Source organism: Porites lutea, chromosome 4, assembly GCF_958299795.1.
Source record: "Porites lutea chromosome 4, jaPorLute2.1, whole genome shotgun sequence".
In the NCBI taxonomy this organism is placed as follows: domain Eukaryota; kingdom Metazoa; phylum Cnidaria; class Anthozoa; order Scleractinia; family Poritidae; genus Porites; species Porites lutea.
Window position 1 is genome coordinate 45,432,626 of NC_133204.1, and position 18,046 is coordinate 45,450,671.

The following is an 18,046-nucleotide window of genomic DNA, read 5'->3' on the forward strand; positions in this document are numbered from 1 at the left end:
GACTCGTACAAGTCGTGCAAGTTCTTAAACTACATGTCATCTGGGACACAAACATGTGTATTGTTAGACAAAACCTGTCCTGTTATTTAAAAGTAAATATTCCTAGAACAACAACTAATAAAAGTTTCCTCCTAACAAGAAGAAACTGTAAAGAATTGGCCTAACTCCGACATCAGGAGACAGTTTAAAAGTTAGTAAAAGTTACTGTAATATATGATCTCAAACGAACTTGAGTTAAATAATTGTTATAACTGACAACTCTGTGTGAGTTATTTCAAAGACAAAAACGGAATTGTCAATCGTAAATGCTTATCCTATTGTATTCAGGTATCAGGGACTGAGTTTAAATCTACATAAACATCTTTACTGTAGTACAGAACAAATCGCCCTATCATTTAATTATCTAATTAACAAACACGCGGAGTTTATCCTGTATTTGTAAGGACAAACACGAGGGAGGTGGAGAAAAGGACCATCGTTTTGTTCATCAACTTCTACTGTCCTTTCGATGACCTTAACTTGTGAATATCCAACGTCACGTTGTCTCCAATAAGCATAAATGGCGCCCACTGCGACACCTTGGAGAAACCGTTTTCTCTCATCCACTTCATGGCCTGTTGAAGGGATTCACTGGCGCTTTCCCCACGAACAAGGTTTTCGTAGAAACGACTCATGAACTGCTCTGTTGCTTCGTCTTCTATGGCCCACAGTGCCGCCAACACTGAGCGTGCACCGGATCCTAAAAACGCGCGAGCAATTCCAACAACTCCCTCGGCACCGATCTGTCCTTTTGCACTGTCACTGCAGCTAAGGACCACCAGTTTGGCTCGCAGCTGAACTTTTGAAATGTTCTGCATAGTCAATAAGTAGTCTTCTTCTAGAGGCTTCCTATCAGTGAGGGGTGGCGGAGCAAGAAGAATTTCACCTCTTTCAGCGTTACTGTGACAAGCAAAATGTATCAGAGACACAGAATGAATGTTTTGAAGAACCGCCTGCTTTGTGGCTTGTTTTCCAAGAAGAGGTTGAGTAACGAACAGTTTTCCAATCATCTCTGCTTCTCTATTTGCAAAAGGCAGCCTCGATACCTGCCGAAGTTTTCCATTGTACAACACCTCACCAACATGAGGGTCCCCCACTATCAGCACACCAGTCTGACTGTGATAGTCTGGCGGACTGTCCTGAATAAGCTTTAGAGTCCTCAAAGAGGGAACGATGCGGACCCTGAAAGACTCTGATAGACACTTTCCACTTTCATCTTCTAGCGCTGCAAATGGAACTTGGTAAAAGAGGCGATCAGGAACAATAATGATTTCAGGCTCATCAAGATAGTCGGCTACAGGAGCAATGATCATTTTGTAGACATAAGCAGGAGTAAGCCAGGATCGATCTTCGCAATTTACGCGACAAAGCAAGTCAGCCACTCTGCTTTCTGATCCAAAAACATCGTTTACTTTCATTTGCCGGAAAATTAAGGGTTTGTCTCCTTTAACAACCCACAGATGTATCAATTGTTCGTAGTATGATATGTAAAGACAAGAACAGTTGCATTCTTTCTTGACAATACTTTGAGCATCATCCCATGTTTCTGGACTGACTGGTATTTCGTTTTCTACAGAGTACAGAGCTGCCATTAAGTCTGTAAGGGCCCTGGCTCGCCCAAACTCTTCTGTGTAAAAAGCTTCATAAGGAAAGTCAGCATCACAAAGAAATTGACTGAACATTCGGTAGGCACTAATCATTCGCTCAAAATACGATATCTTGAATTTATCATGAACTTGGAGGCGTCGTATAACTTCTACGTTATTAAAACTATCAACGGCGTTTGATTTAGCTTCAGATATGTTACCTTGAGAAAACATAAAAGCTGAAACAAGCAAGTGAAGAAGTGACTCGCGTTCGATGGCCCCATACTTTCTGTGCAATACACAGGCTTTTTCGAGCCATTCCTTAGACTTGACATATTCACCGAGAAACTCGAACATCAATCCTACCCACATAGAGCATTTGGCTTCTGTTTCCCTGTCGCCAATTTTCTCTGCGATTGCAAGTGCTTTTTCGAAATGTTCTTTAGCCTTGACATATTCATCGAGAGACCAAAAGGCTTGTGCTATGCCTTCATGGCAGTTGGCTTCTGTTTTCCTATCGCCAATTTTCTCTGCGATTGCAAGTCCTTTTTCGAAATGTTCTTTCGCCTTGAAATCTTCACCACGAGACTTGAAGGTACTTCCTAGGCTTGCATAGCTATTGGCTTCTATTTTCCTGTCGCCAATTTTCTCTGCGATTGCAAGTGCTTTTTCGAAATGTTCTTTAGCCTTGACATATTCACCGAGACTATTAAAGAAATCTCCTTGGCATAAATAAACGTTGGCTTTTCTTTTCGTGTCGCCAATTTTCTCTGCGATTGCAAGTGCTTTTTCGAAATGTTCTTTAGCTTTGACATCTTCACCGAGAGACCGGAAGGTTCTTCCTAGCCTTACATAGCTTGTGGCTTCTCTTTTCCTGTCGCCAATTTTCTCTGCGATTGCAAGTGCTTTCTCGAAATGTTCTTTAGCCTTGAAATATTCACCGAGAGACTCAAAGATACTTCCTAGGCTTGCATAGCATGTGGCTTCTATTCTCATGTCGCCAATTTTCTCTGCGATTACAAGTGATTTTTCGAAATGTTCTTTAGCCTTGACATATTCACCGAGAGACTCAAAGATACTTCCAAGGCTTGCATAGCATGTGGCTTCTATTTTCCTGTCGCCAATTTTCTCTGCGATTGCAAGTGCTTTTTCCGAATGTTCTTTGGCCTTGAAATACTGATCGAAAGACTCAAAGATGCGTCCTAGGTATCCATGGCATCTGGCTTCCTCTCTCCTGTCGCCAATTTTCTCTGCGATTGCAAGTGCTCTTTCGGAATGTTCTTTAGCCTTGACATATTCACCGACAGACTCAAAGATACTTCCTAGGCTTGCATAGCATGTGGCTTCTATTTTCCTGTCGCCAATTTTCTCTGCGATTGCAAGTAATTTTTCGGAATGTTCTTTAGCCTTGACATATTCACCGAGAAACTCAAAGATACGTCCTAGGCTTGCATAGCATGTGGCTTCTATTTTCCTGTCGCCAATTTTCTCTGCGATTGCAAATGATTTTTCGAAATGATCTTTAGCCTTGACATATTCACCGAGAGACTCAAAGATACTTCCAAGGCTTGCATAGCATGTGGCTTCTATTTTCCTGTCGCCAATTTTCTCTGCGATTGTAAGTGCTTTTTCCGAATGTTCTTTGGCCTTGACATATTCATCGAAAGACTCAAAGATACTTCCTAGGCTTGCATAGCATGTGGCTTCTATTTTCCTGTCGCCAATTTTCTCTGCGATTGCAAGTGCTCTTTCGGAATGTTCTTTAGCCTTGACATATTCACCGACAGACTCAAAGATACTTCCTAGGCTGGCATAGCATGTGGCTTCTATTTTCCTGTCGCCAATTTTCTCTGCGATTGCAAGTGCTTTTTCGGAATGTTCTTTAGCCTTGACATATTCACCGAGAGACTCAAAGATACTTCCGAGGCTGGCATAGCATATGGCTTCTATTTTCCTGTCGCCAATTTTCTCTGCGATTGCAAGTGATTTTTCGAAATGTTCTTTAGCCTTGACATATTCACCGAGAGACTCAAAGATACTTCCTAGGCTTGCATAGCATGTGGCTTCTATTTTCCTGTCGCCAATTTTCTCTGCGATTGCAAGTGCTTTTTCGGAATGTTCTTTAGCCTTGACATATTCACCGAGAGACTCAAAGATACTTCCGAGGCTGGCATAGCATGTGGCTTCTATTTTCCTGTCGCCAATTTTCTCTGCGATTGCAAGTGATTTTTCGGAATGTTCTTTAGCCTTGACATATTCACCGAGAGACTCAAAGATACTTCCGAGGCTGGCATAGCATGTGGCTTCTATTTTCCTGTCGCCATTTTTCTCTGCGATTGTAAGTGCTTTTTCGAAATGTTCTTTAGCCTTGACATATTCACCGAGAGACTCAAAGATACTTCCAAGGCTTGCATAGCATGTGGCTTCTATTTTCCTGTCGCCAATTTTCTCTGCGATCGCAATTGCTTTTTCGGAATGTTCTTTAGCCTTGACATATTCACCGAGAGACTCAAAGATACTTCCTAGGTTTGTATAGCATGTGGCTTCTATTTTCCTGTCGCCAATTTTCTCTGCGATTGCGAGTGCTTTTTCGAAATGTTCGTTAGCCTTGACATATTCACCGAGAGACTCAAAGATACTTCCTAGGTTTGCATAGCATGTGGCTTCTATTTCCCTGTCGCCAATTTTCTCTGCGATTGCAAGTGCTTTCTCGGAATGTTCTTTGGCCTTGACATGTTCACCGAGAGACTCAAAGATACTTCCAAGGCTTGCATAGCATGTGGCTTCTATTTTCCTGTCGCCAATTTTCTCTGCGACTGCAAGTGCTTTTTCGGAATGTTCTTTAGCCTTGAAATATTCACCGAGAGACTCAAAGATACTTCCTAGGCTTGCATAGCATGTGGCTTCTATTTCCCTGTCGCCAATTTTCTCTGCGATTGCAAGTGCTTTTTCCGAATGTTCTTTAGCCTTGTCATAGTCACCGAGACCGTGAAAGATACCTCCTAGGCATGCATAGCATTTGGCTTCTGTTTTCATGTCGCCAATTTTCTCTACCATTGCAAGTGCTTTTTCGCAATGCTCTAGGTATCCAGAGCATTTGGCTTTTATTTTGCTGTCGCCAATTTTCTCTGCGATTGCCAGTGCTTTTAAGTCAAGCCCTTTTGCTTCATTGTATTTACGTTCGCTTTTGTTTAATTCTGTAAGTATACAGGTTGTGATTAGTTCCACTTTTCTCTCGACAATTTGTCGAGAAGTTAAGATCGGTTTTATGCCGCATCCTATTGCGTGTCTGTGAATATTCTCAAAACTCTTGACACTCTTTTCGTCCATATTTCCCAGTGTCTTACGCTGGAGAAGAAACAGAACTTCTTTACACATCTTGATAGCGTTTGGAACCCGATTTGTGTTGCAAAGACTTGTCAGCAGAACTTCGTCTAGGTTGTCCATATCCTCCTCTCTAAGAAAATAAAGCCGAAAAAAACAATATAACGAGAAGGAGATTTAGCCATAAAATCCACCAATCGTACTTGAGAATAATCAAACCCCTGCACATCGTACGTTGTTTGTAAGGGTAATAGTTCATGATTATGTGATTTTTTACTCAAAAGAATTACAATCTTCTGTTAATTGTTTTGAGAATGTTAATATGTTTGCTAGTGAGGACAGAACACTAAATGCTCTAGTCTTAGAGTTCTGTCCATAAGCCTCGGCCCCATCTTTTTGAATTTATACTTTATGCTGTATATGGCAGGCCATGAAGCTCCCATCATGTGTATCCCACACGCCATTTTTTATTCGTTATTCCACCCCAACCTAGTCCTCAGGCATTCTTTCTTGCCTCGTTGTCCGACAAAAGTCTGATAAAGGGTCTGTGCCAGTCACCGTAACTTTCAGTGACGTCACGTAGGGTCCATGTTTGACGGAACGGAGAAGGCCTGGGGACTTGGCTGATTTTGTTCCTCTCTTTTCCAAAGATGAAGGAATAAAAAGACTAACATGTTGGATGGCTGACTTTTGTGGGTCCGTCTTAAAAACTCACACATGATGTTTGAACAAAATGATCAAAATCTATTCGCTTTTTAGTTAAAAACTAAACCACAAACCTACCATAGACTAAATCGCAGCCCAAACTAGTTTACATCTAAGGGGAGCCCTGCTCTGAGTAGCCTGCGTGGCAGGCGTTTGAAAGAGAAGGGAAAGGGAGTTTTAGGTGCGAGAGAAACGCGAGAGGTGCGCGAGGAGGGACACGTATTCTTATCGCCAGTTTCCCCGGTCTTCCTTACGGACGCCTGGGACCATGACCACACACACACACACACATAAAGGAAAACGCTTGCATTTTTAGTAAGAGTCTCGCTGCTAAAGTAGGCGAGACTAATAACTATACCCTATCTTGGGGTTCACACATTATACTTTTCTAGTCAAAATAACTGTATAAGACACTCCTAGATACTTACATAATAGGCATGTTGTGTCCCTTTGAGTGAATGACGGTCTATTAAATTCAATCTACTCCCGCTGAAATTGAATGGAGAGAAAAAGGAATTACACTCATTTTTTTTATAAGAATGCTGTTTTCTTGGCCCAGAATGAATATTCTTATTTTTCTGCCGATTTTTCGCAGGAAATGTTCTTGTATTATTCTTAAATTATAGCTTATGACATTTCCGTTATAGGTATAAGAATATATTGGGGTATCAATTATAGTTAGTGCATGTTTTGTCGTTTTGTTGGCTACTTTTGCTGTTTAAAGAAAGGAGTAAGTTAAAAACATATTATTGTATTGTATTGATAGATTTTCAACACACAAAACTATATCCTTTTCATAATCTCAGCCTGTGGTTTTTTCTTAACCCTCGGACGTACAAAGGCGGGGGGGGGAGGGGTTGATGCCATTCCCCCCTCTATAAGGTTTTACTGAGTTTTTTTCCTAGAGGATAAAACATCAATACGTGATGTTTTCAGTAGCTGTTCGTTCATCCCTTGCGCAGATTTTGAGACAAGTTTAGTGATGGTCAGTTGCTATGGTTACAAGATATGACGTCATAAGTAGCAGGTGGTCAAGCCAATTTTGGGAGAAAACACATGTTTTTTCAACTTCTTTCAACAATAAAAGTAAATCTTCTGGCTAAAATCATGCAAAGTGCTTATTTATGTGTTATTTTTCATGTAGAGAACCAAAAATTACCATTTCTCGCGGTTTTAACCTGATTTCTAATTCTTGGTAAAATCCAAGATGACGACCATTGTTGGTGATGTTACAGGCCTCTAGCAGCGCCACTACCCATAAAATATACCTCATTTGGTTAAGAACATCAAAGGCTTTCCACTAAAGGTAAAATCGCTTCAAAATACTGCAACATATCAAAAACTCCGGGGAGGGGTTCCATCCACAACACCGCCCACCCCCAACCACCCCCCCACCCCAACTCCCTTGTTCCACGGTGGGGGTATGAATTTGCATGTACGTCCTAGGGTTAAGATATTCTTAAAATTTCGCAAATTGCAGCCTCGATATTCTTATAAAATATTTCCTTACATAAAAAAGAGTATATTATGGCATAAGTATCTTGACATTTAAGTCTTCGGCTTCGTCCACACTTATCCAGATATTTTTTAATCCACAACTTTTTCCTTGCGGATCGTGCTCCCTCCACACGTATACGGTGGATCCAGCATAAGAATCCCCAACTTTTTGAATCCGCTCTCCAGAGTGGAAAGTTTTGAATACGCTTGAATCCCAAATAATTCGGACGTAACAAGATCGAGCCTAGTTCTTTACCGTAAATATTCAAGATGGCTGCCGAGCGCAATGTTTCACTTCTTTAACTTCTTTCCTCTTATTTTAAGTCTTACAACGTGTGTACAGTTAAACCTGGCTATTGTTACTGTACCGTTCTGAGGATTTTTTCCATGTTGGACGGACGAATTGGACGCCATAAACAAGTAAAAGAAGAGAACTAGTGCTTGGTGGGACAATTTTGTCGGCGAAACATTTATTGAAGGAGATTGAAGATAAAATTTTCGCATGAGCCCAGGACAACTTTCCAAATTAGCTGACGAGCTGAGAGTGAATCCGGATACGTGTGGACGAGCAAATTCGATTTGAAAACTACGTGTGGAGGTGAAAATGTTTGAATCCGCAAGGAAAAAGTTCAAGTATAGATTCAAAAATATCCGGATATGTGTGAACGGGGCCTTAAAAAAAGCCCCGCTCTCCCTACAAAGGATGGGAGCAAGAGAGGCCCTGGGAAAGATGTTAATTTACTATTGCTACGTCACAAGAGAGAATGGTCTCATTCTCTCTTGTACGTCATCATTGGTAGGCAGGTGGACAGGTAGGTAGGTAAGTAGGTAGCAATTGCAAAAACGTTTATTTTGAGAGGGAAGCACGTAAATACAAAGTAAACCAAAACCCACACCCACAATATAGCTATTTACAATAAAGCAATTCTAGCTATTAAAATATCTGATAATAAAACTTAAAAAATTTTAAGAATAGTCGATAAAAATGGAGATAACGATGACAGGAAGCTATCTATTTTCAAACTTTAAAAAACATTTTTCTGTGCATGCTGGTAATTAAAATTGCATCAAAATCAGTCTTCTGGTTTTTTGGTCAGCGTCACTGACAGAAAGCCCGTGGACTAGGACTCTAGTCACCTTTTATAATTCTTGGAACTCTAAAAGAAATGATTTTATCGAAAGGGAAAACAAAGAAATCATAGTTTTTGGTCACATTTCCATTTCCATTTTTGGGTTTTTAAATAAGTAATACCAAAACATCATGACATAGCTTCTTTAAGTCGTTATTTCAATGCCATTTTTTATAGAGTTGTTATGCTTACAAGTGACGGAAAAAGCCATTATCTTCTTCATTTCACTTTCTTCGGTGGAGTTGTGAGCTTTCTAATTTACAGACTTGACAGTTGTGCTCGTTCTTTTTAGCCGTGGAACGAGCGCAAAAGAATGTGTGCCGTCATGACTTACCAAAGTTTCAGTTGTTGGAAACACAATGTAACGAATGTTACAGTTGTTGATGTACAATGGACTCTTGTAGCCGCGTTTTAAAGATAGTTTTTGAATTTTCGGTCTCCCTCTACAGCCGTTTCAACTTCCTTCCTTTACTAAATGCTTCCATTCAAGGTAACGTAAAGAAAACTGCTTTGGAACGAATATGCGAATGAAACTTGGTTTTGTGAAAAATTCCTCCGAGAACGCCCCTTGGTCAGAAAGGTCTGCCGCACTTCATGCAGGCGCAATCAAACCGGAACAAGGATTTTTGTGGTTTGGTTTTGGATTCTTCCAGAGCGTCCGTTGCAAGTTCCTCCGGACAAGGGTAACGAAGGCTCAAAACGAGATTGGCGTCGAAAGCAAATATCGGGTAAGATCGATCCGCTTGTCTTTTGAAAATTTTATTTCTGATTTCGATAATGCACCTTATTCCAAAATGGCGTCAAATTTTGATATTCTTTAGTATTAATAATAATTGACCCTCTAATGCCCGACTCCAAGTTAAAAATTTCTTTTGAATTCTCTTAGTGTAATCGAGGTAACACGTAGGGGCCAAACCACCCATCAAATGTTTCAACTAAATTAAGGTTTTTGGTGAGATTTTTAATAACTTTGTTGATGTTGATCGTCTGCTTGCGAAACTTGGTAGGTTAATATAAGACAACATGTCAATCATTTTGAAAGACTTATTTGTAGAACTTGTCACTATATGACGTCATAATTGATGGCGTCATATTTTTCTTTAAATTAAAGTTTGGAATTGTTTTTATTTGTCTACGGCTTAAGATAGAGCGCGTCGAGAGAAGTTGAAAACCGAAAACAGTATGTACATACGACAAATACTAGATGAGATATGACATTTTGAAGTTGGAAAAACTTAGAGTGAATAAATGGGATCCCCCCTTCGGTAATAAACCTAAATTAGACTGCCTTTTTGTCTTAATAGTTATGCAATTGACATTGCACATTGACGTAATTAAGGTCACGTGACCAATAATGACTTTGCCATATTATTGTCCTGGAGGCAAAAATGGACTAATTAAAACCATACGATTTTTAGGGACAGTTAGAAGTCTTTTTGACCAAAATATCAGCTCAGCTAGAAAAAGGACATTACTTTTACAAAGAAAGTATGGAAAACTATAGTTCCGGGGAGGAACACTGATCTGTTTTTAACTGGCCATAACTCGGGAACAAAACATCGTAGCGATGACCGGTTTTCAGTGTTTTACTCCCCTTAATACCCACTTTCAGATAAGACACTCTTTAAATAATATTTTAAAATTTTTCTTTGCTGGTTTTTGAGACGTCATGCTTTGTGACGTCACTATGTGCCATTTTGAGAAATTCTTCAGCTTAAATTGAAGTGAACATCAATTTGAGCACCACAAGTTTAGTTGAATAATGTTGACAATAACCAAAATTAGGTCTTATGAAACATTTGGGGGGTGGTTTGGCCCCTACGTGAAAGAGTTCGAAACAAGAGGTGAGCCAAACGTTTCAAATTCAATACCTAAAACACGAAGTGCAGATGGCTTCAAAAAGTTCTTATGTTGCTCTGTTGATATTTTAAATAATCCCTAGGGCCAAATTCGGAGCTACAATCTTACTTATCCGTGTTTAATGGCATTTAACATTAATTTTAGTTGCGCATCAAAAGTTTCTTCTCTGACTTTATCCTCGTTTTTATAATTTGATATTTACAAAGGTGTTGACCCCAACCAAAGTGAACCACTTTAATAAAAGTTGGATTTGCGTGGAGCAAGTTTGATATAGATAAGTGTATTTTCATGAAAAGCGTTAATTTACTAAAACGTTTATCACAAAAAATTAAAATTAAAGAAATAACACACGAGGACGCATCACTCAATTTCAAGAGCGCATAACCTCCGCGCCTTTCATGCAAGGCTAGCCCCATATAGGTGGCAATTCGACGCAAAACGAGTCCCTCCAAGACGGGGAAGGGGGAGCATTAGGCTATTAACAAAATGGCTGTTTAGTAGCTACAAACTAAAGAAATCTCGCCGCGTCGGGTATTCACCGATTATGGCAACTTGGGTCGTGCCTAGTGTCTGTTCATGATTTCTCTCACTTTTATTAAAATCTGAGGCGCAGACAAGCTAAATGGTCAAGGATTAACAGCCGTAAATTATATGCAACCTGTTTGCTGACCTGTAGGGTCAATTCTGTCACTCAGTTTTCTTGTTCCATCGTCATGCATGGATGAAGTGACAAATGTTTCGGATTATCTTGCAACAATCGAGATGGATTTTTTTTTCTATCTGGTCTTTCATTCACATTTGACCCTCTGCAAATTCTTACCCAACCTTCTGACAAAGAGGGGGTAAACTTTTGGGAGAGGGGTGATGAAGAATAAAGAATGAAGAAACTTCACCCTATAATATTGGTGCATTTACGGAACTAAAAGCCTTTACAAATGTTATGCCTCCATTAGATTTCGAGTAATGTCTGTTTCAAGATGACTTACCAGATGTGGTTACTATAGCAGCTGAAATTTTTGAAAACTTCCCGTCAGTGTGTGGCAGTGTGTCTTCCCTACGAGCAGAATTAACCGAAAAGGAGAATCTGCTAGCAGGGAACAGCGTATCACAAACTATCAGGCACGTCTAAGATCTGGATCTTGTTATTGCTCTGTGGATGAGTTAAAGAGCATTAGTATATGGCTACAATAGTACGCATTTCGATTGGCTGCTCAGCGGCCAATATTTCCTCGTAATAACCGGGCCTTATTAGCTAGGTGTCCAAGGTATATATATAGTGAGTCGATTACATTTCACTTTTATTTGACCGCACGTTACGTCGACATATGAGATATTTAAAAATATTTTAAAATATGTTAGAAAAATTTGTAAACGTAACATAATCCATCATTTTCTAATCAATGAAAACCGTGACTACAGCACCCATCTCGATGGGATCAAAGAAAAAATTACTGAACACATGAACTCAAGCAGGGCTGGCGGGAGTAGCGTGCGAGTGGTGTAGTTTTCTGGTGGGGGACCCGCGAGAAGATTGAGAGGGAATTTCCTCCGCGCGCAGCCTCGCCACTCGCTTCGCGTGACAGCTCCACTGCTAAGAAGGTACCTCAATCCCGCCAGCCGCGAAGGCTACACGAACTCAGCCCATCCAATTTGTTGATATTTTGTTACGATATTCTGTCACGGAACGAAACAAAATAACGCTTCTAATAAAACAAAACTAACGACTGCATTAGTAGAATAATTGCGTGTACTTACCAAAACACCTTCTTTCCTGCAAGTGAAGCACGATTGAAACTTGTCCTTAATATACTGAGATACTGAAAGTCTTTCCACGTAATCATAGGACTATTTTTTTACATTGAGAAGCCTATTTCATATTTTTTCAGTTTCAGTGACTTATATTGATTCACATAGAAAGGAAGACAGAAATAAAATGGAAAACTACACAAAACGATATACAGTGGGAAATCTATTATTTTTAAACAAGGGATAAAATTAAAATGTAACTTGTCTGTGACAGAAAAATAGCTGACTGAAAATAACGCGAGTTTATTACTAACTTAGGATAATTATAGCACATAGCAGATCATTACTTGCAAACACCCTTTTGTAAGGCTTTTCGTGATGAGTTGTGGCACGTGTTGTTTTGTTGTTTCGCTTTGGCCTTTTTGTTTCATTGCTGTAACGTGGCCCAAAATGGCAAACAGGCCAAACAAACAACCGAAAGAAACTAGAGTTTATAGAAAAGTCGTGCGGTTTATGAGAGACTTGAAAATGAAAACCCTTTCCAGTATATGCTGACTTAGTGCAAGGGCCCATAAATATTTTTCTTCTTCTCTTTTCTGTTTCGCATAGCTTTCACTATCAGGGCCGACACTAGTTCAAAAATGGCAAACAACTCTAAAGAAAGATCAGATGCACACGTTTTGCAAATCCATACCCCAACCGTGATAAATTAAAATGGTGCTGGAACCCCTTCCGCCCTTGGGTTTTTGCTGCGTTAGTATAGTATTCTGAAAAAATCAAGGGGGGTTTATCAACTAACGAAATCTAACTTAGACTGGATTTATGAGAGACTCAGGGGCCTCCAAATCAGTTTATAGGGTGTTTTATCTTAAGACTCAATAGTATTTTAGTCTTGGCTCTAAGCCTTCAGTTCTTAACTTTGTCAACAGAAAACAAATACTGTTAATGAAATAACTCTCAAATCAAACAAGATGTACAATTTTCTTTCAGCCAGAATTATAGCCCGCGTAGCTGGCGGGATTGTTGTGCCCGGGGTGGCTCCGCCCGCCAAAATACCACAGAAGTCGCCTGCTGATCTCGCCAGCTACGCAGGCTACCGGAATTTTAAAACAAATAAGTTTGAACTAACAACTTACCTTTAGGCTTCGCGGATAGATTGTGCTTTCAAAAGTAACATAAAACGCTACTAGCAGTGCTCGTATATTATTTCTTAAACAAGAGACTTAAATGATGCCAATTATTATGCTAGTTTTCGTAAATTATGCCTATTTTAGCAAAAAAAGGCAAACATTTTTGCTTCTACTTTTTACTTTAAATAAAGTAGCTGTTAAGGTGTTTTGATATAGTTTTTCAGAGGACATACCGATGTTTTTCAATCGCTTTAAAAGTGATTTTATCCTCAGTCGGATCGCTATAAAATTTTCACTAATGATTGACTATAGATTGAAATTTGTCAAAATGTAGGTTTTAGCAAAATCGGCTACAACAACAACAATAAACAAAAAACTTTGAAATTGATAAACGCCTAATTTTGCGAAATCTAGACCAACTACTGAAAATCCAGCACCAGGAACTTAAAGTTTGGTGGTTAGCAAATACCCACCGTAAGACGTAAAAAATTCTGTATGTACCTAGTTTTAACAAGAAAAAACCCTTCGAGAAAAGCATTAGTTAGATTTAGAATAAGTAGTCATCAACTTAGAATTGAAACAGGTAGATACGAAAACATTCCTCGCAATGAAAGGATATGTCACTTTTGTACAAGTAACAAAATCGAAGATAAAAATCATTTCTTACTAGATTGTAAGGATTATTCTCAGATCAGAGACATATTTTTCTCCAAACTAGAAACTAAAATACCTGACTTCAAATCACTTTCACACGATACTTTAATATCTCTTCTTATGAATACTTCTGATTATTTAATTAATTGTAAATTAGTTTCATTTATCTCGCAATGCTTTGAATTAAGAACCAAATTAATATCAATGAATGAATGAATGAGAACTGTAACGTTTTGTAATGTTTTGCACGTACTAATTAGTTGAATTAGTACTTAAATTTAGACTAATAGCTTTTGCAATACTGTAATTCCTTTATGGTCGTGCAAATAAAGCTTTTGGTGTTGTTGTTGTTGTTGTATGTTTGAATTCGACTAAAACGAAAATATAGTTCAAACCCTAAATTTTCAACAGCCGTGATAGATTATTTATAATGAAAACGTTATAAATGACTCAAATTATTCTTAAGTAGCGTCAGAATGCTGCTTAATATCATATTTCGATGCTAGGAAATTTTGGCGTATTTTCGTTCTTGCTATCTTAAAAACTAACTGGTTTTCTCACCACCTGTCTAAGTGTAACTTCATTCAAAATCTGGACTTTTAGCGCTTTTTTGTATATCTCTGAAACGACTCGAACGAATTTTTTTAAAATCTCCTATTAAAAAACTTAATCTTCATAATCTTCATTAAGATTGATTCACTGCAACACCTTGTAATTTCAAGAGAAGCCTATCCTACGAACCGGTCAAAAATCTCCGCTACAACATTCACTGTTTTGACAATAAGAAATAGAACACAAACAGCCCAGCTAGTTATGCACATGCGTTGAGTCCCGTGGAAATCCTGTGGAAAAAGTTCTGGGTCACTTCCTGTCTGATCCAGGTCCCATGAATGTGACAATAAGCGGACAAAAAATTGATTTTGTAACTTAAATTTGCCAGTAAAACACTGTTTGCCGGCCAAAAGAGTTTCTTGCGTGATCAATAAATGACAACTTTGTGCTGCAAAACTAGCCAAAAGTGCAAATTATGCTAACAGTGCTTTTTTTCGGAAAAAAATATGAAAATTATGCTCGTAATGGCAAATTATGCCAAACATTATGCTAGCACAATCTATGAAAGCCTACTTACCTTTTGCCTTTCCTTTCTAGAAAGCATTTTAAGTGATTTGGAGGAAAGTCTAGGTTTTCTACATTTGGGGTTGAGGTGGGGAAAACGAAAACCCTGGTCAAATTCATTGATAATTGAAGATCTTGTTGTTTCCTACATATCTCAGGTCGAGATAGCCGTTTTGAGCTATTTACAAGTGAGTTTGAGGGAGGGGGGCTTCGTTTTTGGTTCTTTGTCTTTCTTTTTCTACCCACACGTCCGAAATTGTATTTTACCCGATCGCCTCGTGTTGAATAACTTTTCATTCTTATCCACCGCGTTTTCCAGTCATAGCAATGTACATCTTTTAAGGCTCGAACTTGCTTTCCTTTTCTTCGCTCTTGCTTATGGATCTCATTGACACTTTGCAGTTGCGACAAGTGCTCAATGTAATTCTAATTCTAAATTGAATAATGAATTCAATAATCCATTATTGAAACCAATAATGATTTCTAGCTGTTCACGCTTCAGTTAGTAAAAGTTCCCAGACAGTTATATTAAGAAAAGGAAGCATGCAAGCCTTCTCAATTGGGCTTATGTTTATTTATTGATATTTAGTGCCCACATCTTTGATTCTCCATACTTAGGTTGGATTGCTACATGTGTCATCCAGTAGTATATTTTATTTCCAGCATTGCATTAGAATTTATTTAGATCTTCCACATGAATTGTAGTGAGTGTGATTCTTTACAAAACACACAATGACCCACCCCCAGTCATCGTGAAATTCTCTTTTGGCCCACCCTTTTTCTCTAAAAAAAAATAGGCCTGGCCCACCCCATGATTCCCCCCCCCCCCCCCCCCACATAAATAATGACCGGTCCCTAGGAGCATGTCTAAGAAAAACGCATCGTCATCTATCTTTATTTAGTTCAATGAAGTTATGGATTCTAAGATATTTAAGTGAAGAATGTTTTTCAAAGAGGTCAAGTTTTGTGCCCAATCTTTCTACCTTTAATAAACGTTTTGCGAGGGTTTCTTGGCTATTTAAGGTGCTAGAAATGTTTTATAGGTAATTAATTATAAATTGTCACTTGAGTCCAGATATTAAACTATGACAGTGACTTCCTTTTCGGTGCTAATATTTCATTTTCACCCTTGTTTTAAAATAACATTTCCGTTTTCGAACAACATACGCAACATGGAAACCAAAAGCCGCACTCCGGGGCAGTGGTCAAATATTGCTCTTTCGAGTTGTTTTACATAGTGAAGGAGGACCTACTGCTCGTTAGGACTTCGATATGGAAAAGATTTCACTTGCTCATTCTGCGGATAAATTCTGTAACCGCTTTAAGGGTTACCATTACATGTCAAGAGCGGGAAACGATCCTTTTAAAACAGGATTCATCATAGACGCCATTCTTAACGTTCCGTTTTGCATTATCACAACACTGGCCAATGTTCTTGTTATAATCCGGCGCTGTACTCACTCCTCAGATCTTGAATTTATGAAGGGCTGGCGCGAAAAGTTTTTGCTCGCCACTTCATAACAGGATAATGTAGCCTCTGCTAACAAGAGTAACCTTGAAACCAAAGCCGTACGTCAAAACGTACTTTCCGCAAATAAAAACAAAGACACTAAGTTTTCCATGAAAATCATGTGTTTCAATAAAATTTGCCTCAGGCAAAGTGAGAGACAACAACCTTTGTGTGAGTGTAAGTCATCGTGTTTGACTATACCACCTCGGGGCGAGTACTCTCTTTGACCTTCTTCCTAGTTCAACATCGTCTTTACTGTTTTTCAAGTAAGAAAAATGATTACTATCGGTCTTAATTTTTTTCTTTTACTCCAATCTCCTCTCTTCTATAACAATGGAAAAGAATGACTTATAGGTTGATAGGTTAAAAAAAATTTTGTTAATAAAAAAAATGGTAATGCTAGCGCTGGCCGCGCCGTAGATTACGGCTAACAGAAACTAACAGACGGCATGCGGAAGCTTGTTAGCTTCGATATGACGTTTATAAAACATGCCCGCAATTATAACATTGTTTCCAAGTTACAGGTGCGCACGTTTCGTGACATCACCTTCATTATTTTTTGCATTTAATTGACCATTGAAGTATCTGAAACCATTACTGAAACTCATGACGAACTTTTAAATTACAAAAATCACTACGCACGGCACACACCAAGGTCTTTCGACAATCAGTAATTCCATGATCTCAACCGAAAGTTCACTCTTCTGTGACCGCTTCAGCGGCTATCGATACATGAAGACTGTTGGAAATTAACCTTTCAAGACAGCGTTTGTGGTAAACGCCGTTTTGAATGTTCCATTCTGTTTCAACGCTATCCTTACCAAAGTTCTTGTTATCTTGTCAATATGGCCATCCCACACACTTCGCAACGCACCAGCAAACTTGTTGTTGATTGGGCTTGCATTATCGGATTTGGGAGTCGGATTAATCGTTCAGCCGTTCTTTATGGCATTTTTGCTCTCCTACGCTGAAACTGGAGCAGGTACTTTCACCTGTTTGACGTCTGTAGCTGTCAGCGTTTTCGGTTCTGTCTTAACATCCGTCTCATTTGGCTCTGTTGTTAGCGTAAGTATAGAGCGGTATATCGCACTTTGTCTTCATCTACGCTACGAGGACATAGTTACAGTAAAAAAGAGCGCGAAACTTTCTGATAACGCTTTGGCTTATTGGTGGAACATTGCCTTTCATTTGTGTGTGGCTCACTCCAAAATACAGATCTCATTTCTTTTCCACTCGAACACTTCTGTGTCTTCTAATTTCATTCGTGGCTTACATCAAAATTTATCGAATCATTCGTTATCACCGGAGACAAATCATAAGTACTGAAATGAACGCTAGAAACCATGAGAAGATGACCCAGCGAAAACGAAACACTTTTAACATGTTCGTAGTACATTGTGTGCTTCTTTTGTGCTATCTTCCGTACTTGATCTGCTTGCTTGTTGTCAAATCTTACGACTACACGAATTGCAGCTGGATTGCCATAAACTTTGCACTTACAGTTGTCAATATTAATTCTTCTGTTAATCTATTTATCTATTGCTATAGAATGCGACAAATTAGGCGAGCGATGATAACGACACTATACAAAATTCTCCTGCAGGTTTCAAAACGCTGAAAGGCTTCTGGCATTTTTTGTTTAGAGTGGGTTTCTAACCTTAACTAAATGCACATTTATGCATTTATTTCAACTCGAATTTACGACCTGCAGATAAGAATGGTAACATATTTTAGAAGAAACATTATAAA

The 18,046-nt window shown here is 38.9% G+C and overlaps 1 protein-coding gene across 1 annotated transcript; it reads right to left on the reverse strand.

The window, feature by feature from the left end:
• Nucleotides 1-307: 307 nt before the first annotated feature.
• Nucleotides 308-3,038, reverse strand: LOC140935878 (uncharacterized). The gene has a single exon (XM_073385454.1). It carries the CDS (start codon nucleotides 2,619-2,621, stop codon nucleotides 495-497), a length of 2,127 nt encoding a protein of 708 aa, XP_073241555.1. The 5' UTR covers nucleotides 2,622-3,038; the 3' UTR covers nucleotides 308-494.
• Nucleotides 3,039-18,046: the final 15,008 nt, after the last annotated feature.

Bases quoted from the DNA above. Each gene is read 5' to 3' on its own strand.
- LOC140935878 (XM_073385454.1), bottom strand. From the start codon at position 2,621: ATGAGAATAGAAGCCACATGCTATGCAAGCCTAGGAAGTATCTTTGAG.